General features: G+C 40.7%; 2 protein-coding genes across 2 annotated transcripts in view; both read right to left on the bottom strand.

Moving 5' to 3' along the window:
* Positions 1–26,539, bottom strand: part of piezo2b (piezo-type mechanosensitive ion channel component 2b) — a 181,959-nt gene that overhangs the window by 64,131 nt on the left and 91,289 nt on the right. Inside the window, exons 15-23 of the mRNA XM_072440697.1 lie at positions 25,982–26,175; positions 22,339–22,487; positions 20,494–20,667; positions 12,970–13,244; positions 7,472–7,632; positions 6,037–6,213; positions 4,339–4,464; positions 2,773–2,973; positions 649–853 (exon numbers count right to left, since the gene is read on the bottom strand). Of these exons, the coding sequence (XP_072296798.1) occupies positions 649–853; positions 2,773–2,973; positions 4,339–4,464; positions 6,037–6,213; positions 7,472–7,632; positions 12,970–13,244; positions 20,494–20,667; positions 22,339–22,487; positions 25,982–26,175 (1,662 nt within the window). The remainder of the gene's footprint in view (positions 1–648; positions 854–2,772; positions 2,974–4,338; positions 4,465–6,036; positions 6,214–7,471; positions 7,633–12,969; positions 13,245–20,493; positions 20,668–22,338; positions 22,488–25,981; positions 26,176–26,539) is intronic.
* On the bottom strand, positions 17,703–20,397 carry LOC140355611 (uncharacterized). Its single transcript, XM_072440277.1, has 2 exons — positions 19,409–20,397; positions 17,703–17,745 (listed from the first exon to the last, which is right to left on the bottom strand). The coding sequence occupies exons 1-2, from the start codon at positions 20,395–20,397 to the stop codon at positions 17,703–17,705; spliced, it is 1,032 nt and encodes a 343-aa protein (XP_072296378.1).

The following is a 26,539-nucleotide window of genomic DNA, read 5'->3' as shown; positions in this document are numbered from 1 at the left end:
CATCAGGTCTAAACCAGTCTACATCAGGTCTAAACCAGTCTATATCAGGTCTAAACCAGTCTACATCAGGACTAAACCAGTCTACATCAGGACTAAACCAGTCTACATCAGGTCTAAACCAGTCTACATCAGGACTAAACCAGTCTACATCAGGACTAAACCAGTCTACATCAGGTCTAAACCAGTCTAAACCAGTCTACATCAGGACTAAACCAGTCTACATCAGGACTAAACCAGTCTACATCAGGTCTAAACCAGTCTAAACCAGTCTACATCAGGACTAAACCAGTCTACATCAGGACTAAACCAGTCTACATCAGGTCTAAACCAGTCTACATCAGGACTAAACCAGTCTAAACCAGTCTAAACCAGTCTACATCAGGACTAAACCAGTCTACATCAGGACTAAACCAGTCTACATCAGGACTAAACCAGTCTAAACCAGTCTAAACCAGTCTACATCAGGACTAAACCAGTCTACATCAGGACTAAACCAGTCTAAACCAGTCTAAACCAGGCCAGTGTGACCGCAGCCTCACTTGACATTGACATCTCCTTAAAAACCAGGCTAAAGTTTAAAGTTTCCACTCCTCCCTGTGTTTTCCGGGCCAGTGACGCGTCAGGTGATCGCGGCCCGGCCACACCCACCTTTACAGGCCGCGGGCGGGATGCCGATGCAGACGAAGTACTGGAAGGTCAGCATGCAGGCCAGGAAGCAGCAGTACTTGGGCCAGATCTCGGCGATGGCTTTCCTCCTCCGGCGGTACATGACGGCGATCAGGGCGAAGGCGTGCAGCATGGAGTAGAAGTCCATCCTCTGACCGATCACGTTCACGCCCAGCAGCAAACACGTCTGAGGAGAGAGACGAGCACGTCGCAAACCTCTACTGCACTTAATCCATCTATATTCACCTGCTAATCAATACTAAAACGAGTATCCACACTGAACAGAAATCACAAAAATATACAAATGGACCTTTCCTAAATAGTGTGGTAATGGTCTCGATGGTCTATAAAAGAACTGGTACAAGGCGGCCACACGATTATATTAAAAAACTGAACTAAACAGAAAGTAAAATACGATTCTATGTTATGAATGTTGTTTCTAAATGAATATGTCGTATCGATCGCAAGCTTGAGCATCTGAATACAAGCCAGTGGTGTTTTCTAGTGCGTGTACTGTGATTACTGCAATATACGTCCGAGGCAGTGCCCAAAATGTCCCACAACACACACAGGAAGTAGTGTTATCCTGTCCTGGGGGGGGTTCTTGGGGTCCACACACGGAAAACTATTGAGAAATCTGTTTTAGCAGGTCATTGCCATTCACTTGGTTACATGATGTGGTTGTATTGTATCTTTGGTGCCCCTCTTACCCCCCCGGTCCCTGCACCATGCACTAACGCTAAGAGATCAAACTCTTTTCTCATCTCGGTGCTAAAGATGTAGGTTTTATGTTGCAGGTTCTTAAATTGATTACGTTTGTCTTTTGTACGAATGAGTTTAACTTTAATTGCATCTTTCTCCGTGAATACGATGCCGATTGCCGTCAAGTAAACTATATTTTGCAGCTTGACACCGGCAGAATGAGGCTGCGGAGTCAGAGTGCAACCTTCTGGCCCGGAGAGAAAAGTAAACAGAGTGAAGTGACGGCAGGAAAAGACGGAGTGTTCTAAAGTTTGTGCAGGTCTCTAAACGGAGGGAAAACACTAAAGTGCCTCGAGGCGTAATGACCGTGACGTATTAGTGATCAATTTGAAGTGTGTGTGTGTGTGTGATTTTATAGATATGAATGATGTTGCAGAACTTTCACGATGGGCTTTGATTGGAAGACCTTCAGCCTTACCCCGGGACGCCTTCAGGTACTTAGCAGTGAAATATCATTTGAGTAGATCTTCATTTTACATTGTGTTCATCGTAAACCACAATATTGGTCTAAAACTGGTCCGGTGACTAAGCCTCTTCACAGGGACAAAAGCAGCACTTACGTGTTTTTATTTTTGAAAAGTGGCTACGTTGACATTTTAAAACTCCACATGTGTCACTTGGAGTCTTTATTTTTTAAATAATCACGCTAAGTACAGGGTTGTGGGCGGGGATAAGGGGTAGGTCAATTGTTCTGCACACTCACGTCTCGGTGACAGGATTAAAGGGCCCATGACAGGTTTTTCCAATTTTCTAATTTTGACTTTATTTGGTGTATTTATACCTATTGTACATATAAATGATAGTTTTACACCAATCGGGCAGATATTTGTGGAGAAAACAAATCTGTAGAAAATGACAGGAAGTGGACACCAGGGACCTCATTCCAGTCAAAGTTTTTGCAGAATTTACCAAAAATAGATATATATATATTTTTACTCTCTAAACAGTAATTCAACAAAATAAAGTCGCTCTCATATATTTTTCATTGTCAAATAAAAAAAATGTGACATTAGATGAGTGTTTGCTGGTTAATGTCCTAGTGTGATGTCATCAATTACAAACAGGAAGTCAAATTATAAACCTAAAAAATGGGCTATTCTGTGATGACAGTTTTTATAATATTTTGCAAAAATCTAAATACATTTATCTAACTGCGTGACTTCAGTGACTTGTCCAACTTGTGATTGGCCCTTTAACTCAGACACACATCATCATCAATCAAAACACAACGAAATACTGTTGTAACGAGGTTTAAAGCCCATAAAAGTCGATAATACTGTGCTCATATTGTGCTCAACGCGCTCACACACAAACACACAAACACACGCCCCGTCCCACACTCACCTCCAGGCCAAACTTGTAGAAGAAGTAGTTGACGAAGTACTTGACGAAGTGGACGATGCCGATGTCCAGGTGCTGCCGCGTGACGTCGTGGAAGATGATGCGAGCGGCGGGCGGGCTCAGCTTGTTCCTCAGCCTGTAGTACTGCTGGTGCCTGTAGATGGTCACCTCGAACGCCAGCACCGCCAGCATCACCAGGTTGTTCTGAGGGTTTAGAGGGCAGAGTTCAGAGGTCACGCCGTCATATCCAGGGATAAACGATGTGTGTAAAATACGCTGAGTTCATTGGGTCACATTCACGTTGATTTGTGGAAATTATGTTCGGAAATGTTTGTGAAGCTTTATGAAAATACTGTCCGTTACCGTCTTTTTAAAACTCTTTTTTTCTTTTTAACTCTTTTTGTCTTTTTAAAACTCTTTTTTTCTTTTTAACTCTTTTTTCTTTTTAAAACTCTTTTTTTCTTTTTAAAACTCTTTTTTTCTTTTTAACTCTATTTTTCTTTTTAAAACTCTATTTTTCAAAACTCTTTTTTTAATCCTTTCTTTTAAACTATTTTTTTTAACCCTTTTTTTTAACTCTTTTTTTCTCTTTAAAACTCTTTTTTTCTTTTTAACATTCCTATGAAAACCACTCCCATTAAATATGAATAATGTCAAATGCAAATCTAAATCGGAAAAATAGTCAAGAGTTAGTGTTCCCAGTGTATTTTTGTCGGTTCAGGCAGTAAAGTCCATTTATGCCATAGAGAGAAGTAAAAAAAGGAATGTCTGACAGTTTTTCCATGATATTTGCATTGTTTCTGGCCTTTAAACACGCTCTGTTGCGGCGTCTCATGTTTTAGAACAGATGAATTGACAAACACACATAATTCTCCTTCATCCTTCATCAGGATTTGGTGTTAGCGCTCCATCTACTGGCAGCGGGGGGAATTATCATGGAGAAACAAACAAAAGCCTAGTGATGATTTATGGACTAAAAACACTACAGAGGACCTCCAAATGTCCAGCTTTGATGTTGAAACTGAGTGTTTTGTGAGGCTCAGAGAGAACCTCGTAAACAGGATGAATAAAACGACTAAATACAATTCCAGGTACGTTTTTGATGAGGGAACAACGTTAAAACATTAAGAACATGATTAAAAGCTCCAAAAAGTCATGTCTTAATGTGTTTAGAATTTGCGAATACCGTATTTTCCGGACTATAAGTCGCACCTTTTTTCACAGTTTTGGCCTGGGTGCGACTTATACTTATATACTTATACTCCGGAGCGACTTATATGAGATATTTGTTATTTTCACACTTGCATTTCATACACCAGTGCGACTTATATATGTTTTTTTCTTCTCTATTATGTATTTTTTGGCTGGTGCGACTTATACTCCAGTGCGACTTATACTCCGGAAATACGGTAATCTATAATTTAAAAAAGACAGATTCAACTTCCTGTTTGGCCACTAAAATTATGTCTTCAGACCAATTGTTCTTGCATTTTTTTTTCTCACAGTCTGGATTGAGTGCAGTGTGTGTTTACAGCATGTACACGTTTAGAACCTTGTTTAGACGCTCACCCGCAGATATGAGAGCACGTCGTCCTCCGCCTTGTCCAGACCCACCCAGTTCGCCGGATCCACCAGGTCGCGGTACAAGAGCGACTCCTCCAGCTCCTCCCGCTGCTCCGGGGTGTAACCGTCGGGCTGTGGGACAGGTCAACAAGCCGGTCAACAAGCCGGTCAACAAGCCGGTCAACAAGCCGGTCAACAAGCCGGTCAACAAGCCGGTCAACAAGCCGGTCAACAAGCCGGTCAACAAGCCGGTCAACAAGCCGCTCAACAAGCCGCCCAACAAGCCGCTCAACAAGCCGCCCAACAAGCCGCCCAACAAGCCGCTCAACAAGCCGCCCAACAAGCCGCTCAACAAGCCGCTCAACAAGCCGCCCAACAAGCCGCCCAACAAGCCGCTCAACAAAGCCGCCCAACAAGCCGCCCAACAAGCCGCTCAACAAAGCCGCTCAACAAGCCGCACAACAAGCCGCCCAACAAGCCGCCCAACAAGCCGCTCAACAAGCCGCTCAACAAAGCCGCCCAACAAGCCGCTCAATAAGCCGCTCAACAAGCCGCTCAACAAGCCGGCCGCTCAACAAGCCGCTCAACAAGCCGCTCAACAAGCCGCTCAACAAGCCGCTCAACAAGTTCACACGGTCCAGGAATCAAAGCCAAGACCTTTTTACTGCCGATACAGAGAAGCCAACCACTGAGGATGTCACGATATCACATTTTAAACCTTACGATTTAGCGTTTATTCATGATTATTGAGACTGTGACCAAATGACAGTGAAATCTTTTATTTTATTTTACTCTCGTGCTCTAACACATACTTTTCCTCAAGTTTGTGACAAAACTGAACTCTGAAAAACAATATAACGTTAAATGTGTCAAAAATGGCCAGATTATGTCTTAAATTTGCTTCTAAAATGGTCACGATTATTATTATTTGGTTCTTAGGATTATATTGTGACCAGAACACGTCCTTAATTGCAGCGTAAACGCCCACTTGCTCCAATGTTTCTTGATTATATCGCAACACCGAAGAACTTTTGACTAGTGTCTTACAACTAATGAACAGAGTCGTGTAGCACTCACTCGCAGTAATCTGACTGAGAGAAGGTTTTGGTCACTTTTCTTTAACATAACCTTTAGATCAGATTTGTTTTGTGTCTGTTCTTTGGCAGTATTACAATCTCAATGTTTGGTCTGTTTTGTTACATTGACACACAAATCACAAATCAGATCTCAAAGTAACAGTGTGTGACGTTCTGAAGGTGGAACGCGCTGGATTCCATGGAAACAGGAAGTTAAAACCACACTACATACGATACGGAACATCCTTCATGGAGATTGAGAGGTTTCATGTGATACTGCGGAATATTATAGCCAAGGGAACAGCATTTCCATGGAAACGAGCAGGACGAAGCCAAGCACGAGTCAGGTTTGTGGTAATGCAAACCCAATCACAGCAAAGACACAGGTTTTTCTACGTTTTCTGGTGCAATAAAAACATCCGCTTTTATTTTTTGCGGCTTTAGTTACATTTTATATCCAAACTGTTACTCACTACTCAGTTCCTAGTTACTCTAAATACTCGCCTAATACTTTGTACTTCTACTCGAATGATAATAGTTGAGTACAGTAGCGTTCGTCTTTACTTGAGTACAAATATCAGCCGTTCTACCGACCAAAACTAAACTTCCAAGTCGGCGGCGCCGTTACCATGGAGCAGTTGCTGGAGTACGAGGGCGGGTTGATGGACTTCAGCTGGTACAGCATTTTGCAGATGACGATGACGCACGTCCAGACGGTGCAGACGCTGGACGCCAGGGGCCGGTACTGACTGTACGGCAGCGCGAAGGCCCACGACGCCAGGAAGACGTAGTTCAGCAGGGACACCTACAGGGGGCGGGGCACGGAGGAGAGAAGGCGGAGTCAGTCCATCAACTGCACGGTTTAAGCAAGGACAAAGCAACAGACAAAACACAGGACTGGCAGCCACATTTCCCCTGGCCTGCCCCGGGACAGCTGTGGCTACAGAAGTGTTTCCCGTTTATAAGAGCCTCATAGTCTTAAAACAACCTGGACTACACACCGACGCAACAAAATCACACTTTGTCATGAGAATAAAGAAAGTAGCTACGATTTAACGTATTTATTTATGTATTTGTCTGAGTGTTGTTCATGTAAGTTATTAATACTCATAACAATACTTCCATCAGAGCATTTCAGCATCTCAAACACGAATGGGAAGAAACTATTCAACTACATTCTTCAAAAACAGCTTAAATATAAAGTGTAGAGAACAAGATGCATTTATCTTTAACAAATTGTATGAGAGAAATGATTCATATAAAACGTGGGTGCAAATTTTGTTCACCAGGGGGCGTGAGAATTATATGAGGCTGAGGGCCGGTCAGGGGCCGTAGATTGGTGGTCAGAACACTAATGTTTGATAATGAGGTCGATGAGGGAGATAAAAACGGGTCTGTGGGCCGCATTTGGCCCCTTTTGGCTGTTGTTTGAACCCCGCAGATGTAAATGGAATATATATGAGCTAATATAAGACGAGCTGTGATGAACGGCTAGGAGTTGTGGCAAAAAAAATAATCAAAATTTGTTCCTTTTGTTCCCTAGAAAATGCTAAAATTAAATCAAATAAAATTACAAAATAGTCTTCCGAAGTCCGACCTGTGCACATTATTTTACTGACAGAAAAATGTCTGTAAACCGCTCAATTAAAGAGACTGAATCCACTGTTTTTCCACGTGGTTGAGCCAAATTTGGTGTAAATGCGTTTAAAAAGCAGCTGCTGGAGTCAAAATGAGCCGGCCGTATGCTGTCTGCGTCGTATCATCGAGAAGCAGGAAGTGCTCTGTGTGAGTTCTCAGCAGTTGTCGTTGGTCTCGTAAATGTTGTGTAAAGTGCTGTAAACTCAGGATGACATGAGAATAACAGAATCATGAGAAAGAAGCGCAAAGTTTTCACTTTTTAAAGACAAAAATCAGGTAAAACGTCTTTAATAAAACTCAAGATGATCATTAACGACTGATTCAGAACTATTCTCGATTTGATTAGTCATGGTATTGATTACAGGACATTACGACAATCCAAACCTCTCCCCAGTGAAACCGCTCTCTTTGCTGAATGTCTGTACCTCTCTGACCGACACCAGGACGATGTAACAGGCCACGATCTTGATGATGTGGATCTCCAGGAGCCACCACACGAACAGCTGCAGCTTGTAGAAATACTCCAGGAACTTCAGGAGCAGAACGGTCAAGCGATCCACCACCAAGTGCCACTTGTTCCTCAGATCTGCAGGAAACACACACAGAGATGAGTAAAAAGTACAGTTACATGGCCAAATGTGTACTCGCTTCATAGTACAATTTCAATCACATATTAGGTTTCACTCTTTTGTACACAGCTTGAGTAATAATGAATAATAATAAAGGTTTAACATGGGATTAAGTTGTTTTAAACCCCACCATTACAGTCAAATACAAGTATGTCTTTAAATATCCACCCCGAAAAGTACAAATACCCCAAATATCTGCTCAACTACAGTAATGCGAGTACCGTATTTTCCAGAGTATAAGTCGCACCAGCCAAAAAATGCATAATAGAGAATAAAAAAACATATATAAGTGGCACTGGAGTATGAAATACAGTTTCAAGTGTGAAAATAACTAATAATATCACATATAAGTCGCTCCGGAGAATAAGTATAAGTATATAAGCATAAGTTGCACCCCGGCCAAAACTATGAAAAAAGACTTGTGACTTATAGTCCAGAAAATACGGTATTTAATTAGTTACACTTTCCGGTTAAAATGTGTTTAGTTTCTCATTTTGCTCCCGTTTCTAATAATCATGAAAAAAACAACAATATCACATTATGCAGCAAACTATATTATTTATTATTATTTAGGTGCACATTGTTCCTGTTGTTTAAGCACCGATTGTACAGTTTAATCTTATTCAGTCAAATCCATAATATAACATTTATTTCTATATATTTTTGTACATAAAATACTTTCAAAATGTCCTTACGAGAGACACAGATTTTTTTGTTTTTGTTTTACTTGATCTGGGGAAATGCACAAAAACACTAACTTCATAAAAATTAAATATGTCCCGTGTTTTATTACAATTACGATAATAGGACAGTTTAATCCAAACGGTACTAATTTCAATCACGTTTAATCCGAATTGAATCCCGTTTCAGTCCCGGTTTAACGATGAATCCCTCGTTTGGCAGTTTCGTCACAGCTCGGACAGAAAACAGTTTACGGAGCCAAAACCAGACAAAAGGCAGACGTTGTTTTAAGAAGGAGGAGAGTGTTTCCAGGTGTGGGCGGATCACAGCGTTTCTGAGGTCGTGGTCGATGTCGATGTCGATGTTGTGGGAGATTGTTCGCTGAGTCAAACCAGAACGCTCAGGAGGTTTGGTCTGTTTGGTCTGCGAGGAGGAAAAGCGCCGGACACGCCTTGTTTGTGACAGTGAAGAGGAAACTATGGCAGCGACTTTGAAACATTTTGTGATTTCAATTGTGTTTTTTCTCATTATTAACGTCGTTTGGTGAGATCGTCGCTGGGGTAAATAATGATCGTGGTTTTTCATCAGTCAAGTTGTGGTTTGTGAAGACAGTTTGACAAATGATAAGTTGAAGATGACAGGAAGTAGAACCGAATTTCTATTTTTTTTCTTCTTTTTTCTATTTTCTATTTATTTCATGCACAAACAAACAAAAGGAGCACCGTATACATGTGAAAAAAAAAAGAAATTTAAGGAAATCATCTTTAAAAATATACCTGTATATTCAGATATATAAATTATACAAATATGTGTAAATTATTAAACAGAACGGTTCATTTAAAATGCTTTACAATCTTATTCAAGTGGATCAAATCGTTCAAATCGTTCGTTGACGGCAGCATCTTTCTTTACAATTATTTTTAGAGATTTAGCAAAAGGTCTAAGGTCAATTCTCCAGCGCACAACATTGAGTATGAAATATTAAACCCATATTAAACGATCTTGTCATTTAAAAATACACTAAAGGTGGTTATTTTCAGGCAGCAGAATACCCCCGCCTCTGTGATGTCATCAAAAAGCGCCATTCTGTCAAAAGCGCAGAGAAAATGTGCAAATATTTTTTTTTTTTATTATTCGTCAAATCATAAACTATTGTGTTATAATCGTCACCAAAATGGCCAAATTGGAGAAAAAAAGCCTTTGTTTTACTGAAAAGTCTTGTCTAAAGCAGCAAATGTGACACAGGTAGAGGTAATTACACAACTGTTACCTAGCAACCAGACTGTAAACAAGAGTCAAAATCCATTTGAATGACGCAACAGTTATGATTTGACAGTAAATATAACCCAATATTATAACACCTTTATTTTGTTCATTGATTGTATAAACTGTCAGAAAAGTGTCATTTAAGTGTAAACTGTGTTTTCAACGGCACGTCGCACGTTGATGACATCACAGAAGGATTCAGTTTCAGAACTTGGCTCTTCTTCCTGTATAAGTTTTATTTCTCAAATTCTCTTCGCAAACAGCCACTTCACGGATGTAAAACTATGATAAATATTCACCACATGTTCTACAGCACCAAAGTAAGTCATAATTAGAAGAACAGCAGAACATACACACTCACAGTCACAGAGGACAAACTAAACCTCTACAGGGACGGCCTGACTCACGTGTTCTGTAGTTTCATGACCACAGCTGCCATAGATGATCGTTGCACAGTGATTTGGCAGGTTTTTATGCTGGATGCCCTGCAGAGCCTCCAGACGGTGGGACAAAACTTAACTCACTGCTCCGTTTTTTGCCCAAATTTTAATGAATCACTTGTGAATCGTTGGCGCGGTTTGCATGGCCTGAATTCCCAGATCAGGTGTAAAGTTTGAATGTTCTCCCCGTGTCGCAGTAGGTTTTCTCAATAAAACATGGCTCTAATTTACGATGCTGTTGTGTCCTTGGGCAAGACACTTGACCCGCTTTACCTCCCGTGTCCATGCGGGTGTAATGAGAGTGTGGAGTGATGGACGCTGCCCCAGGGCTACAATCCAGAGTGTTTACTGCACATGTATTATACATGTTCATTAAAACTGTCCACATCAGATAAAGACACAACATGAGACATGATCGAGTTCAGGCTGGAATTAAACTGCTGTTGTGACTGTTGTGGACATGTGATCATCATTTAGACTCGGGCTTCAGAACTCCTGCCATGGACACGATACATTGATACCTTTGGAACACACTTTTGGAAAGTAAAGAAAAAGATGACAAAAACAGGACTGGACTGACATAACAAAGAACATGAGACAAATCCAGAAAATGACATTCAGACTTAATTTGAAAATTTACACATTTGAAAGACAAAATTTTGGACCAAATGAGACTTTTATCTAAGACTTGTTATAGTGTCATTTTATTGTGTGCCATCTTTATTATTACCGGTCTTGTTCTCTGGTCGTGTTCCTTGTTTTGTGTTTGTTTATATTCAAACAAATAATTAAATTAAAAATAAATAAATTTAAAAAATAAAATCAATGAATACAATGAATACAATGAATACACTTAATACAATAAAATAAATAAAATAAATAAAATAAATAAAATAAATAAAATAAATAAAATAAATAAAATAAATAAAATAAATAAAATAAATAAAATAAATAAAATAAAATAAATAAATAAAATAAATTTAATAAATTTAATAAATTTAATAAATGTAATTAAAAATTGGGTCCATGAGAACGAGAGAAGATGAGATATTGACATCATTTATAATAAATAAATTGTACTGTTGGCCACAGCTTCCCAAGAGGCTCAGCAACTCACCAGCATTCAAGCATTATTTTATTTCCGTGCACACAACATTAATTTAGATCATGCAATTGGAAAAATATTGTCATGCCGTAGAACTATACTTTAACAAAAACAACAACATTGAAACTGCCCCATTCAAATTGTTATATTCTCCCAAGTATATTAAAATAATGCAATGTAACTATTACAAAAGCTCTATTATGTTCGGTCTAATAGTGGTCCCATTGTCTGCAGCGCTTCTAGTTCACACGCGCAGCTGCTCATTACACACAGAGGTCTGGCAGTCGTGTTTTATCACCTATTTTACTCTCTGTGTATATGCAAGGCTTAAATTTAAGAGTGGTGCGTTTTGTGTGCGCTGGAAATACTCCTACTCGCGCTTTTGTCGGTCGTACAAGGAACGGGAGGAGAAAGGGAGCTCTCCAAACGTGACTTATGAGTTCAACTTGGGAGTAAATCTGCCCGTGGACCAAATCTCTCCGGAACGCCGCATTTTTTACGGCGGCGTCGGTGAAGATCTACTGCTGGACGAGGAAAGGGGAGACGCTGAGGGCGGGAGGAAGCGTCTGGGGAACGCCGCGGAGGAACAGAGCGAGGGGAGAGGAGTCCAGAGGGAGGACGGGGGGAAAGAGGAGCTTCCAAACCCTTTGAAACATCAGAGCGTGGTTTACTTGAAGGTGTAGGATAGGCACACAGGTTCCACAGGTTCGGTTCGCCCTGGAGCGCATCGATAATACGAATCCAATCTAAATCTGCAGCTGTATTAGCATCTTTAGGACGGGCTGGGCAATTCACAAAAAGACCTTTAGTAATTCCAAGTTTGTGGCGCTGTGGGACATGGCTGAAGCTAAAGTAAACAAGAAACTACTTCAGGAAACTACTTATTTATTACATTTATTTCACTTCTCTGCAACTTTACGCTGCGTTTTAACGTCTCTTTATGTAAAGCGCTGGGTTTGGCTGATGTTGAATGCACTTTGCACTCAAACTGTTCGTCAATAAACAGAAAACAACCGATGCTAACGTGCACTAGCGTTGATTTTAGCTTTGCAAGTCCGCCTGCTCAACATATACAAAGTCAGCGTCAGTGGAAATACGGCGGTTGGTTCTGGTGGAGCGTCTGAAACCTTCAATTCCCTCGCGTAACGTTCGAGGCGACTCCTACCAAAGTCATTCCCCGTCCTAGCTCATCAAACCAGTGTTAACAGTGCGCTAGCTCTTGAGAAGTCACACTGTCGCTAAGTAAGAAATGAAGTATTCAGACCTGTACGCTGCAGGAGAAAGTGAGTCCTGCACCAGAACGTAGATAAAGAGACATCATGGTCATGCTACGCCATCATTTTCAGCTACATTAGACCCCATTACAGTAACAGAGGGCCAAATGTGTAAATAGATTTATGATTATTGCCTTTGCGTTTAAAGGTGCACTAGGTAATATTTCTTGAGGAGGGTCTGCCACCTGCCTGTCTCCAGGAAATGTTACTCCTTTGCCTTGACAGAACCACAATAGGGCATTAAACAAGCAGCAGACACCACCAAGGCCAAGTCTCGGGTCGAATCCGTGGAGAGACGATGTCGCTCACAAGAATGCATGTTCTTCAAGTTTTTGGTTTATTTTTTCTGCAATAAAAACTGAAATAAACGCCAGACCGGTCAGTTTAATTCAAGGCAATGCAAAAAAGCTACACAGTGCACCTTTAATGATTGTTCCAGTTTGGTCTCTGTTCCAGCAGCGCTCATCGTCACCGCAGAGACCAAACCCTCGGGCCACCGTTTCCGCGCCGACGCCTCCGCCCCGGTACCTGAACTCTGCTCGGTGCTGGCCTCGGGCTCCGTCTTGGCGCTGCAGTGGTGGCTCTCGGTGCTCGTCTGCCTCAGGTCGGGCAGACTGCTGTGTTTGCCCTCGCCGCTCTCATCCATCACCACCACCAGGGCCTGCTCCTTCTCCTTCTCCTTCTCCCAGTCCTCCCGCTTGTCCCGCGCCGTCTCCTCCTCGTCCCTAGGGGGCAGCGCGGCGTCCACGGAGCTGGTGCTGAGCATGGTGAGGTCGGCCAGGCTGCCCTCCGGGTGTGCCAGCCTGCAAATGGGGCGCGAGTTAAAATCCGGCCGTAACACGGACGTAAACAGACATTTGTATTGGTATACTTGTGAGGAACGCTTGTTGGTCTTTTGATAATAGTGCAGTGGTTCTCAAAATGTGGTGAACGTACGACTGAAGGGCCATAAACGCCACTAAACCTGCTGCTTGGTCACGTCCATTTACCTCAAACGTGTGAGATTCAATAGACTTTTATTGTTTTTTATTGTTATTAAAGTTTTCCGTTTATAATCATATTTCAAATCAAACTGAAGTCTATGAACAGTTTTAGTAATGTTTCTGTCCAGGTTAAAGCTTATTCGACCCTTTGGTCCTAATTTAGTCCTAGTTTAGTCCTGGTTGAGTCCTAGTTTAGTCCAAGTTTTGTCCTAGTTAAGTCCTGGTTTAGTCCTGGTTTAGTCCTGGTTTAGTCCTGGTTTAGTCCTGGTTTAGTCCTACTTTAGTCCTGGTTTAGTCCTAGTTTAGTCCTGGTTTAGTCCTAGTTTAGTCCTGGTTTAGTCCTGGTTTAGTCCTAGTTTAGTCCAAGTTTTGTCCTAGTTAAGTCCTGGTTTAGACCTGGTTTAGTCCTGGTTTAGTCCTAGTTTAGTCCTAGTGAGTGATGGTTTAGTCCTGTGTTAGTCCTAGTTTAGTCCAAGTTTTGTCCTAGTTAAGTCCTGGTTTAGTCCTGGGGTTTAGTCCTGGTTTAGTCCTAGTTTAGTCCTAGTTTAGTCCTGGTTTAGTCCTAGTTTAGTCCTAGTTAAGTCCTGGTTTAGTCCTGGTTTAGTCCTGGTTTAGTCCTAGTTTAGTCCTAGTTTAGTCCTAGTTTAGTCCTGGTTTAGTCCTGGTATAGTCCTGGTTTAGTCCTGGTTTAGTCCTAGTTTTGTCCTAGTTTTGTCCTCGTTAAGTCCTGGTTTAGTCCTGGTTTAGTCCTGGTTTAGTCCTGGTTTAGCCCTGGTTTAGTCCTGGTTTAGTCCTGGTTTAGTCCAAGTTTTGTCCTAGTTAAGTCCTGGTTTAGTCCTGGTTTAGCCCTGGTTTAGTCCAGGTTTAGTCCTAGTTAAGTCCTGGTTTAGTCACGTCTGCTCCACATCACGACATTAAACTCGATCTGAATCTCTGGCTCAGAATGTCGTGACATCTGAGAATCACTGCACAAGAAAAAAAACATTTCTATCAAACGATTCAAACCACAATTTACTCGCCGTGTCGCCAAGAATAAAGCAAAACCAGACGATGATCAACCCCTTCCTCAGTCCTCAGCCGTATACATACAACACATGTGACCCATTTGCCTTTCATTCTGAAGATGCACGAGAGTAAAGGGAAGACGCGTGTACGTTGGCGGGACATCAGCCATTCGTAGGTGTAAGCGGGCCACATTCCGTTTGCATTCTCTGGGTTTTGACTTGAACAGATGCATCAACGCTTTGGATTCGGACTGACTTATGTATATTCTATGGACGTCTCAGGCAGCGGGTCGAGCCGTGTCAAAGCAGGCACCGGTTTGAACCCCGGATCTTATACTCACTTGGATTGTTGCAAGGGAATTCTTTTCTTGATGCTGCTCGGGGACAATAAGGTTACACACACACACAAGTCGTGAACGGGGGAGGGGTAGAGACAGTTTCACAGCTGTAAACGACATCGTGGGGCGGTGGAAACGGGCGTTTTTTCAGGTGAAGGGCGGTTTGTAAGACGCCTGGCCAGCCATATTTGATCGCATTTGCCATTTCAAAGAGTTAATCTTACAAGCGACGGGCAATATTGACAAGAATTACTGTACTTTTCAGACTTTGAGCCACTTATTTTTTCCCTTTGAACCCTGCGGTCATTACAACAGTGCGTCTAATTTATAGATTTTTTACTGGCAAACGGCCACCAGGGGGCACTCTAGCAGGAAGCGCAAGCGTTTGACACACTGTAGAAGAAGAAGTCGTGTTTTCTATCGTTTAAGCTTCAAAACGCTGTATTTTATTACAATCAGACTGAGATATAGTCTAAATAGTAGTATAGTAGTATAATAATTAGACTAATATTTAATATGCCTGGTTCAAAAGACGCATCACTACCACGTTTATGTGTAAATATCTCATGTTACATCGTGGCACCTGCAGCGGCCCGTAAAAGGACTCTTTCTAAATATCGTGTTTATTCAGGAGCCCGAGAACTACAGTATATGTACTTTTATCTTAACAATGGCGATATTCAGTCGATTTTATGGCAATCCCTCAGAAATGTGCCAAAACACGCTTGGGAAAGTCTGGGTTAAGCATCAAGCGTCACACAAAACATTAATGGACTGCGAAATTTGACACTAAAGAGCAGAAATATCAGTGTGTTCTGGGGACGCAGGAGACGCCAGATCGGGTCCACGAGAATGTGACGGGATTTGATTGAAGTCATTTATAATAAATAAATAAATTGCATGATTGAGTTCACAGCGTTTATAACCCGATATTGAACCGTAAATGTGTAATTCACCAGCGTTTACCATTTTTTTGTCCATGTAAAAACCTCAGCTCCGTTTAGTCCTTTAGTATCACATTAAGTACCGCTGTAGTTCTCGTAGCGACTGAACCGTGTCATTCAATCGTTTCACTTCAGCTGTAGTAGCCAGTGCCACGTTCCCTTTAAAACCTTTTAATCAATGCCCTATGAGCCAGTTTAATGAGAGACGCTGTACTCGATCTCCAAAAACACCAGTGCGATTTTATGCATTTTGCACACATATCCCACTTCTAAACCTTTAAAAAAAACTGTTCCTTTTCAATCAAAGAAAGCTTGAAAAGACCCGTCTCAGTCAATACAAACACCAAAGTCCTTCATTATTCCTCACATTATGGTGTTAGAATCCAGACATGAATTCTTCTGTACATTTTTAACAGAAGATCTCAGTCTGGACACGTTTATTAAGTTAGAAAAAGCTGCTAAAGCTTCTCAAATAAAGCTAAAACAGCATTGCAATGTCTTAAAATATGGCTGACCAGGCATTGTCGGTGGTGTGGAGGGGAGAAAGGGCACTTAATTATTCATTTAAACACATGCTTTTATATGATCTAGTTCCGTTTTGAAGACAGGCTGAAAACTTGTACATACACACATATATTGATAAAATACAAATAGAGTATGTTTAGGGTAACTACAGTATATATTTACATGGGACAGGGGCAGAGAGACAAGGCAAAGTTGGAAAAAAAATGTTAGAAACCCAGAAAGAACCCGATGAGGCTTCAAGCAAAAGTAAACTGGTTCATTCATCATTTAAGGGAGGGAATATTAAAGGGGACATATTATGCATATTTTACAGTGTTTAGTATTGAACTACAACGTAAGTAGATCATAGTTTTACATTTTGTTCATTGTAAATCTCAATATTGATCTAAAACGGCTCGATGAAAGTGCTTCTTTGACTTCCTGTTCAAAACTGCAGAACCGATAAGCTCCGCCTCTTCATAGTGACGTTTCAACACGTTTTTCACATGCGATTGTTTTTGCAAAGTGGCTAGGAGACATTTCTGAACTCCACACGTGTCACTCGAAGTCGTCATTTTCCCCGACTAATCACAACTGAGTACAAGGACGTGGGCGGGGTCAATAGGTAGGTGAAACGGTAATTTTCCAAGCACTCAGTTGCAGGACGATACAGGATTAACTCGGGTGAATCTGTCGCGATGCAACTTTGAGTAAGATAATGATGAGGAAACGCTCGTTAAAGTGGATTCTTGCGTAATATGTCCCCTTTAAGAAATAAAACACACTTTAGGATCATGAAAGTGTAAGAGGAGTGGACTAAAGAGTGAAGAGGAAGAGGAGGAGAGAGGAAGCAGAGGAAGCGAGCAGCACCCACCTACTCATGATCATATAGACACGGCCATTGACCTTAGCGTGGCTGAGAGAGAGAGAGAGAAATGGAGGCAGGTAATGGACAAGAGCGAAGATCCTTTTGTTTCATCCCATTTGGAAATGTTTTAAATGCTGGCGAATTTAACCGCTTGAATTTTTTTTAACCTTGAAAAAACATGTTGCTGGCATCCCGCTTGACCTCAGAACTCCTGCCGTGGATGCAGTGGATGGATACCTCGGGAACATACTTTGCAAACATACTACGCAAATTATAACTCAAATTCACAAAATGGAAAATGGACTTGTTAATAAGACTTTGGACTAAATGGGAATTGGACGTTTTCTTTGTCTTTTCGACGTCTTTGTATTTCTCTTTCTTTGTGTCTGTTGTTTTACGATTTGTTGTAACATTTAAAAATTGCTGACTTTTGCGGTACGCGTTTTTAATGTTCTGTTCTCAGTTTGAAAAATGTATCTTTTAAAAATTCAATGTCCATATTTTCACGCCCTCAAACAGTCTAAATTCAGTGCAAGATTCAATATACTAAATTCACTCACTTGGATCAATTGCTAATGATAGCGCTAACGCTAACGCTAACGCTAATGCTACTGCTACTGCTAAATGCCAAAACTAATTTCCCATTTTACACTGTTGAAAAATCTGCAAAAATTCAGCCGGTGAAATTTAGAAAGAAGTCAAAGTTTTTTTAGGGTTTGAAAATTCTACGTGAGAAATTCGAGTTGAGTATTTAAAATTCTAAATGTGATGAAACAAATGATCTTCAGCAGAGACGAGCTGAGCAAGCTGCACACGTGACTTCAGTTAACATTAAGACAGAGATGTTAATGTTAAGGTAAAAGCTAAGGTATGTAGTATTTAATGTAATGTGTCCAATTAAATATGGATTTATTGGTGAAAATGGTCATGTCAACAGTTTTTACTGGTTTTTGTTTGGTTCTGAGGCCAATTATTCAATCAAAACAGGTAAATTAATTATAATGACCACAACCAGTTTTCAATAAAGCCAAAACTGATATAAATACTCCACATACCCAGAGTTAAGCAGATGAGCCAAAATGAGCTTGAAGTCATGAAAGAGCAACAACAATGAACTGAAAGTAGAACCTAAATTGAGCCCAATTCTAGCCCTCGTTCTAGCTCTTGTTCTAGTCCTTGATCTAACTCTTGTTCTATCTCTTGTTCTAGTCCTTGTTCTAGCTCTTGTTCTAGTCCTTGTTCTAGCTCTTGTTCTAGCCCTTGATCTAACTCTTGCTCTAGCTCTTGTTCTATCTCTTGTTCTAACCCTTGTTCTAACCCTTGATCTAGCCCTTGATCTAACTCTTGCTCTAGCTCTTGTTCTAGTCCTTGTTCTAGCCCTTGTTCTAGCCCTTGATCTAGCCCTTGATCTAACTCTTGTTCTAGTCCTTGTTCTAGCCCTTGTTCTAGCTCTTGTTCTAGTCCTTGTTCTAGTCCTTGTTCTAGTCCTTGTTCTAGTCCTTGTTCTAGCCCTTGATCTAGCCCTTGATCTAACTCTTGCTCTAGCTCTTGTTCTATCTCTTGATCTAGCCCTTGATCTAACTCTTGTTCTATCTCTTGTTCTAGTCCTTGTTCTAGTCCTTGTTCTAGCCCTTGTTCTATCTCTTGTTCTAACCCTTGTTCTAACCTTTGATCTAGCCCTTGATCTAACTCTTGTTCTAACCCTTGTTCTAACCCTTGTTCTAACCCTTGATCTAGCCCTTGATCTAACTCTTGTTCTATCTATTGTTCTAGTCCTTGTTCTAGCTCTTGTTCTAGTCCTTGTTCTAGCTCTTGTTCTAGCCCTTGATCTAGCCCTTGATCTAACTCTTGCTCTAGCTCTTGTTCTATCTCTTGTTCTAACCCTTGTTCTAACCCTTGTTCTAACCCTTGATCTAGCCCTTGATCTAGCCCTTGATCTAACTCTTGTTCTAGTCCTTGTTCTAGCTCTTGTTCTAGTCCTTGTTCTAGCTCTTGTTCTAGCCCTTGATCTAGCCCTTGATCTAACTCTTGCTCTAGCTCTTGTTCTATCTCTTGTTCTAGTCCTTGATCTAGCCCTTGATCTAACTCTTGTTCTATCTCTTGTTCTAGTCCTTGTTCTAGTCCATGTTCTAGTCCTTGTTCTAGTCCTTGTTCTAGCTCTTGTTCTAGTCCTTGTTCTAGCCCTTGATCTAACTCTTGTTCTAGTCCTTGTTCTAGCTCTTGTTCTAGTCCTTGTTCTAGCTCTTGTTCTAGCCCTTGATCTAGCCCTTGATCTAGCTCTTGCTCTAGCTCTTGTTCTATCTCTTGTTCTAACCCTTGTTCTAACCCTTGATCTAGCCCTTGATCTAACTCTTGTTCTATCTCTTGTTCTAGTCCTTGTTCTAGCTCTTGTTCTAGTCCTTGTTCTAGCTCTTGTTCTAGCCCTTGATCTAGCCCTTGATCTAACTCTTGTTCTATCTCTTGTTCTAACCCTTGTTCTAACCCTTGATCTAGCCCTTGATCTAACTCTTGTTCTATCTCTTGTTCTAGTCCTTGTTCTAGCTCTTGTTCTAGTCCTTGTTCTAGCTCTTGTTCTAGCCCTTGATCTAGCCCTTGATCTAGCTCTTGTTCTATCTCTTGTTCTAACCCTTGTTCTAACCCTTGATCTAGCCCTTGATCTAACTCTTGCTCTAGCTCTTGTTCTAGTCCTTGTTCTAGCCCTTGTTCTAGCCCTTGATCTAGCCCTTGATCTAACTCTTGTTCTAGTCCTTGTTCTAGTCCTTGTTCTAGCTCTTGTTCTAGTCCTTGTTCTAGCTCTTGTTCTAGTCCTTGTTCTAGTCCTTGTTCTAGTCCTTGTTCTAGCTCTTGTTCTAGCCCTTGTTCTATCTCTTGCTCTAGCTCTTGTTCTAGTCCTTGTTCTAGCCCTTGTTCTAGCCCTTGATCTAGCCCTTGATCTAACTCTTGTTCTAGTCCTTGTTCTAGTCCTTGTTCTAGCTCTTGTTCTAGTCCTTGTTCTAGCTCTTGTTCTAGTCCTTGTTCTAGTCCTTGTTCTAGTCCTTGTTCTAGCTCTTGTTCTAGCCCTTGATCTAGCCCTTGATCTAACTCTTGTTCTAGTCCTTGTTCTAGTCCTTGTTCTAGCTCTTGTTCTAGTCCTTGTTCTAGCTCTTGTTCTAGTCCTTGTTCTAGTCCTTGTTCTAGTCCTTGTTCTAGCTCTTGTTCTAGCCCTTGATCTAGCCATTGATCTAACTCTTGCTCTAGCTCTTGTTCTATCTCTTGCTCTAGATCTTGTTCTAACCCTTGTTCTAGTCCAGTTTGACGTTTAGTTCTAATTTTCATGTGGTGAAGGTCGTGAATTCCCCCTAAACAAACACCACGGCGCCTGAAACGGCCACAGTCTTTCCTCCTCCGTGTCCTCCTCCGTGTCCTCCTCACCTGTAGATGGTGCTCTGCTCTTTGGCCACCACGGCCTGCAGGTCCGTGAGCCGGAGGAACGGCTCGTGGAAGTAGTGCAGGTGAAGGATGCAGACCAGGAGGAACGAGGTCGGGATGAAGATCCGAGTGAAGAGCTGAGCCAGGGTGAACTGCTCCAGCCCCAGATCCTTCAGACTGTGAGGACAAACACTCATCTGCAACGCCTCAACTCCAAGGGACTTTCAAATATGTAACTGTTTTTGACATCATGATATTCTTTAAGGACACACACAGCTTTAAACCATGTTCTAACACTGCTCCCTCATGCCTGGAGTGGCATTTAGCTTCTTTCACGGTCGTTCCGTGAATCCTCTCTCTCTGAGCTTCATAATAACACAACATTCTGACTTTCCCTGATGTGTGATGTCATAAGTCGAGCTCTGAACACGTTTTTGTCCGTTAGAACACGTTTTTGTGTGTTTTGTGTGTTAGAACATGTTTTTGTGTGTTAGAACATGTTTGTGTGTGTTAGAACATGTCTGTGTGTGTTAGAACATGTCTGTGTGTGTTAGAACATGTTTGTGTGTGTTAGAACATGTTTGTGTGTGTTAGAACATGTCTGTGTGTGTTAGAACATGTTTGTGTGTGTTAGAACATGTTTGTGTGTGTTAGAACATGTCTGTGTGTGTTAGAACATGTTTGTGTGTGTTAGAACATGTTTGTGTGTGTTAGAACATGTTTGTGTGTGTTAGAACATGTCTGTGTGTGTTAGAACATGTTTGTGTGTGTTAGAACATGTTTGTGTGTGTTAGAACATGTCTGTGTGTGTTAGAACATGTTTGTGTGTGTTAGAACATGTCTGTGTGTGTTAGAACATGTTTGTGTGTGTTAGAACATGTCTGTGTGTGTTAGAACATGTCTGTGTGTGTTAGAACATGTCTGTGTGTGTTAGAACATGTCTGTGTGTGTTAGAACATGTCTGTGTGTGTTAGAACATGTTTGTGTGTGTTAGAACATGTCTGTGTGTGTTAGAACATGTCTGTGTGTGTTAGAACATGTCTGTGTGTGTTAGAACATGTTTGTGTGTGTTAGAACATGTCTGTGTGTGTTTGAACATGTTTTTGTGTGTTAGAACATGTTTTTGTGTGTTAGAACATGTTTTTGTGTTAGAACATGTTTATGTGTTAGAACATGTTTATGTGTTAGAACATGTTTATGTGTTAGAACATGTTTTTGAACATGTTTTTGTGCGTTAGAACATGTTTTTGTGTGTTAGAACATGTTTTGTGCGTTAGAACATCTTTGTGTGCGTTAGAACATGTTTTTGTGTGTTAGCACATGTTTTTGTGTGTTAGAACATGTTTTTGTGTGTTAGAACATCTTTGTGTGCGTTAGAACATGTTTTTGTGTGTTAGCACATGTTTTTGTGTGTTAGAACATGTTTTTGTGTGTTAGAACATGTTTTTGTGTGTTAGAACATGTTTTTGTGCGTTAGAACATCTTTGTGTGCGTTAGAACATGTTTTTGTGCGTTAGAACATGTTTGTGTGTGTTAGAACATGTTTTTGTGTGTTAGAACATGTTTTTGAACATGTCTGTGTGTGTTAGAACATGTTTGTGTGTGTTAGAACATGTTTTTGTGCTTTAGAACATGTTTGTGTGTGTTAGAACATGTTTTTGTGTGTTAGAACATGTTTTTGAACATTTTTGTGTGTGTTAGAACATGTTTGTGTGTGTTAGAACATGTTTTTGTGTGTTAGAACATGTTTGTGTGCGTTAGAACATCTTTGTGTGCGTTAGAACATGTTTTTGTGTGTTAGAACATGGCTCAAAGCTGAAACACGTGTCCTTCAGCTGTGGGTCTCACCTCTCTTCGTCCATGTTGAGCATCCTGGACCAGAAGCCAAGCGAGCTCTTGAACTGAAAGGTGTAGACCAGGGTCAGGACCAACATTGTGTAGACCACCACAGACATCCAGAAGTACTTCAGGATCCTCCTCCACCACTCGTAGTGAACCTGAGGAGGAAGAGAGCGTTCAGGATCCAAGCTGAGACTAATGTGCAAAGAATAAGAAAAGAAAGCTGCGCTTTTCAAAATGTGAGTGTGAAATTTGGCGAGACTCATCTTCAGGGGTCGGCTGTCAAAAGTTATCAAATCATTATTTGGACTGGTTTGGTTTAACTAGTTGAGGTTTTAATGTCTTAGTTCTTGGATTAGTCCTGGTTTAGACCTAGTTTAGTTCTGATTTAGTCCAAACTTCTTTACAAACTCTACAAAACGCTCTAATGTTGTGCACAATGTTCTTTTTATCTTGGCACAAAACGACTCGTTACTGAAGCTTTAATAGGACATAATACATAAAGACACTCAGAGCGCACCTTGCATTTTAATTAAAGAGGCGCTGTTTTTTTACTGCGATCGCGGTTATAAAACACATCACGCATTATGAGCCGTGGGTACACACACTTTATGACACGCCTTAAATTGCCTCCGCCCTGGTTTTTGGAAGTGATTAAGGAAAAGTGCTCCGTCTTCAACAAAACTTTATCAGAAAAACACAGTAATGAAAGTGTTCCGGTCCATTACAGATTATTATAAAAACGCAAAAATAAAACAAATTGTCAATCATTTTACGACACAAAATCTAAATTTCACTAGATTTGTTTTTTTTTTTGTAGGTAATTCATTATTTGTTCTAGATTTTTTTAAACGTAGATACATTTTTTGTTATTGATGATGCAGACTCACTTATCCACACAAACCTTCTGCAGATTTTGAAGTTCTAGAAAGACATGTACATATTGCACTTGTAAGAAAAACTATACGTCGCATTAATTAAATGCCTGAGAAATAGTCACTGAACATACAGAGAATCGAGAAAAAGTGGCATGTGCACAGGGAAATGGCATGTGCCAGGGGGAGTGGCATGTGCACGGGGGAGTGAATGGTAAATGGTAAATGGTCACATTTATATAGCGCTTTTCTACCGTCAAGGTACTCAAAGCGCTTTACATCAAGGAACCAGTCACCCATTCACACACACATTCACACCCCAGATGTACGCAGACACTGGGGGGCAAGTTGGGTTAAGTGTCTTGCCCAAGGACACAACGGCAGTATTCACATGAGGCAGCTGCGATCGCACCGCCAACCTGCGGGCCAGTGGATCTGACCGCTCTGACTGAGCGGGGAGTCGAACCGCCGACCTTTGGATCAGAAGACGAGCACTCTACCACTGAGCTACTACCGCCCCAGTGGCATGCGCACTTCCACCTGAGTTCTCAAATCGCCGAAAAATCGTCCATTGCGCCTTTAATGCTAATTACGGCCGCAACTCACGATTATTTGAGTTGTCGACAAGTCTACATTTATATATACATTTTAACAACAACAAAAATTACAAATGATGACTGAAGGCTTCTTTTTGGACATTTTGACCTAATAATACCGCTGTCTTTGTTATAAAGGTTTTTACATTTGTGTTTTAAGAGTCTGTAGAGTCAAAATCAAAAATCAAAAACAAAATACGACGACAATAATATAACACTAATGCTAATATGATTAACCCCAGCTCAGTATGAACACTGTACGATGACGGGATATTAATGTAGAAACATGGCTTCAAAACGCATGATTCCAGTGACTGTGCCAGGCCCATCCTGTCACAGCTTTACTACTGAACCCACGTGTGACAGATATTTGTATTTGCAGTAAAGTGACCCCAGTACTCCAGTACTCCAGTACTCCAGTACTCCAGTCCCTGTGCTGACGGGAAATACAACGCTCAGATGAGTTGCATTAATTCTACAACAGAATTCTCTGCAGTTTTTCCGACAGGCCAGACACATAAGGGATAGAAACACCCTTCCTTCTCTGTTCAGTTTCCCTTTTGTTCTGCTTCTTGGTTCTCTTCACTCTGTTGAGAGCCCAAGCGGGGTAACCACAGGCTGAGAGGGCCTGTGAATTTTTAGACAACACGAAGTCCCTGTTTATTTCAAACCAGGAAACACTTTAAGACAAAAACTGGTTCATCCTAAGGACAAGTTGCCGACTCAAAAACAGAGCAATGTAGTTTATTCGATCCAATGCAGTGAAGAAAGCTGTAAAGAACGTTACATAGGTGAGACTAAACAGCCTCTACACAAGAGGCTTTATCAGCACAGAAGAAATACTAGTTCAGGACCTCAGAGCGCCGTGCATCTCCATCTTGAAGCCTCTAATCACTCGTTTGAAGACAGTGAGGTGAAGGTTTTAAGCAGGGAGAAAAGATGGTTTGAAAGAGGAGTCAAGGAAGCTATTTTTGTTAAAAAAGAAAGACCTTCTTTAAACAGAAATGGAGGGCTAAGGTTTAATCTTCCTGTTATTTATAATGGGTTACTGAACCCCTGGAAAGATAGAGGACCAGGCCATTTAGATGCTAATCAGGTACTCAGGGTGGTTGAGCCAGGGTCTCACAAAGACAAAGAGGATTCTAATAGCCCATTAAAATTCTGAATAGTCTAGCTCGGTAGATACAAGGGGGGAGTTTCTGTTGAAACAAACAACTCTTTCTACTTCAGGAAGGCTCCTCCCAATGGGCGGGTCTTACCACAGAACAGTATTAATATCGGAGTTCTCGATCTAAATTCTTTTATTGACAATGACTCTTGGATGAGAGTCGAAACGTCTATTTTTTCAAACTGAGTCCAGATGACTACAACTGAAGCTTTTTCTACTATGGAACACGCCTGGACGAATGAGGGATTACACCGACAAGACCAAAACAAGACTAAAACAAGACTAAAACAAGACTAAAACAAGGCTAAAACAAGACCAAAACAAGAATAAAACAAGACTAAAACAAAACTAAAACCAAGACTAAAACAAGATTAAAACAAGACTAAAACAAGACTAAAACAAGACTAAAACAAGGCTAAAACAAGACCAAAACAAGAATAAAACAAGACTAAAACAAAACTAAAACCAAGACTAAAACAAGATTAAAACAAGATTAAAACAAGACTAAAACAAAACTAAAACAAGACTAAAACAAGATTAAAACAAGACTAAAACAAGACTAAAACAAGACTAAAACAAGGCTAAAACAAGACCAAAACAAGAATAAAACAAGACTAAAACAAAACTAAAACAAGACTAAAACAAGATTAAAACAAGACTAAAACAAGACTAAAACAAGGCTAAAACAAGACCAAAACAAGATTAAAACAAGACTAAAACAAAACTAAAACAAGACTAAAACAAGATTAAAACAAGACTAAAACAAGATTAAAACAAGATTAAAACAAGACTAAAACAAGACTAAAACAAGACTAAAACAAGACTAAAATAAGACCAAAACAAGACTAAAACAAAACAAAACCAGGTCCACTTCAAGATATACACAGATTCATTTTCTAGTTATGAAATACTTAGAGAAACCAATAAACAATATGTCAATACAGTCAACAACTACTTCTACTGCCCCCACTAAAAGCTCCTTTGACCCCCAACACAGCCGCAGTGGTATTGACCTGGTAGACCGCCACGCAGGACAGGAACATCATCATGTAGATGATCTTGTACATGACGATGGTCCCCTCGAAGCTGACGAAGAAGAACATCCCGCCGCAGATGTAGATCCAGTATTTGACCAGGACGGCCATGATCATGCTGCCCAGAACCTGCATGGTGTCCTGCTCGGCTTTGTCAGCGCCGCTCTCCTCCTCTGGAACACAAGCAAAGGAAAGGAAATGTTGGAGAATAGCCTTTAAAACCTGTGTATTAGATAATATATAAATTAACCTTTCCATGTATACATTTTGTGTGTAAATGAACCAAAGCCAATCACAGGCTTTCTCCATTTCCATCACAACCAATCGTTTCTCAACAAGGGCTGCAACGTTTAATCAACTAATTGTGACGAGTAGACAAATAACAAATAATAATAGTCACATTTTGAGTCATTAATAATCGCTTTATGGACTAAAAACACTCTAAAACACAAAGAAAAATACCTTTTTATGACAAAAACAGTGGCATTATTAAATTAAATCTAGAAGAATTAGTCACTTTTTCTGATTTTGATGAAT

Source organism: Eucyclogobius newberryi, unplaced genomic scaffold (genome assembly GCF_026437365.1).
Source record: "Eucyclogobius newberryi isolate DKJ021-1_F unplaced genomic scaffold, fEucNew1.0.hap1 SCAF_12, whole genome shotgun sequence".
In the NCBI taxonomy this organism is placed as follows: domain Eukaryota; kingdom Metazoa; phylum Chordata; class Actinopteri; order Gobiiformes; family Gobiidae; genus Eucyclogobius; species Eucyclogobius newberryi.
This window is presented reverse-complemented; position numbering and strand designations above follow the sequence as displayed.

What these genes read in the sequence shown, in the direction of transcription:
- LOC140355611 (XM_072440277.1), bottom strand. Translation starts at nt 20,397, where the DNA reads ATGAAAATTAGAACTAAACGTCAAACTGGACTAGAACAAGGGTTAGAA. An exon ending in GATCAAGGGCTAGATCAAGG is followed by an intron (nt 17,746 to 19,408) that starts GTTAGAACAAGG and finishes GAATTTTTGCAG; the next exon opens with ATTTTTCAACAGTGTAAAAT.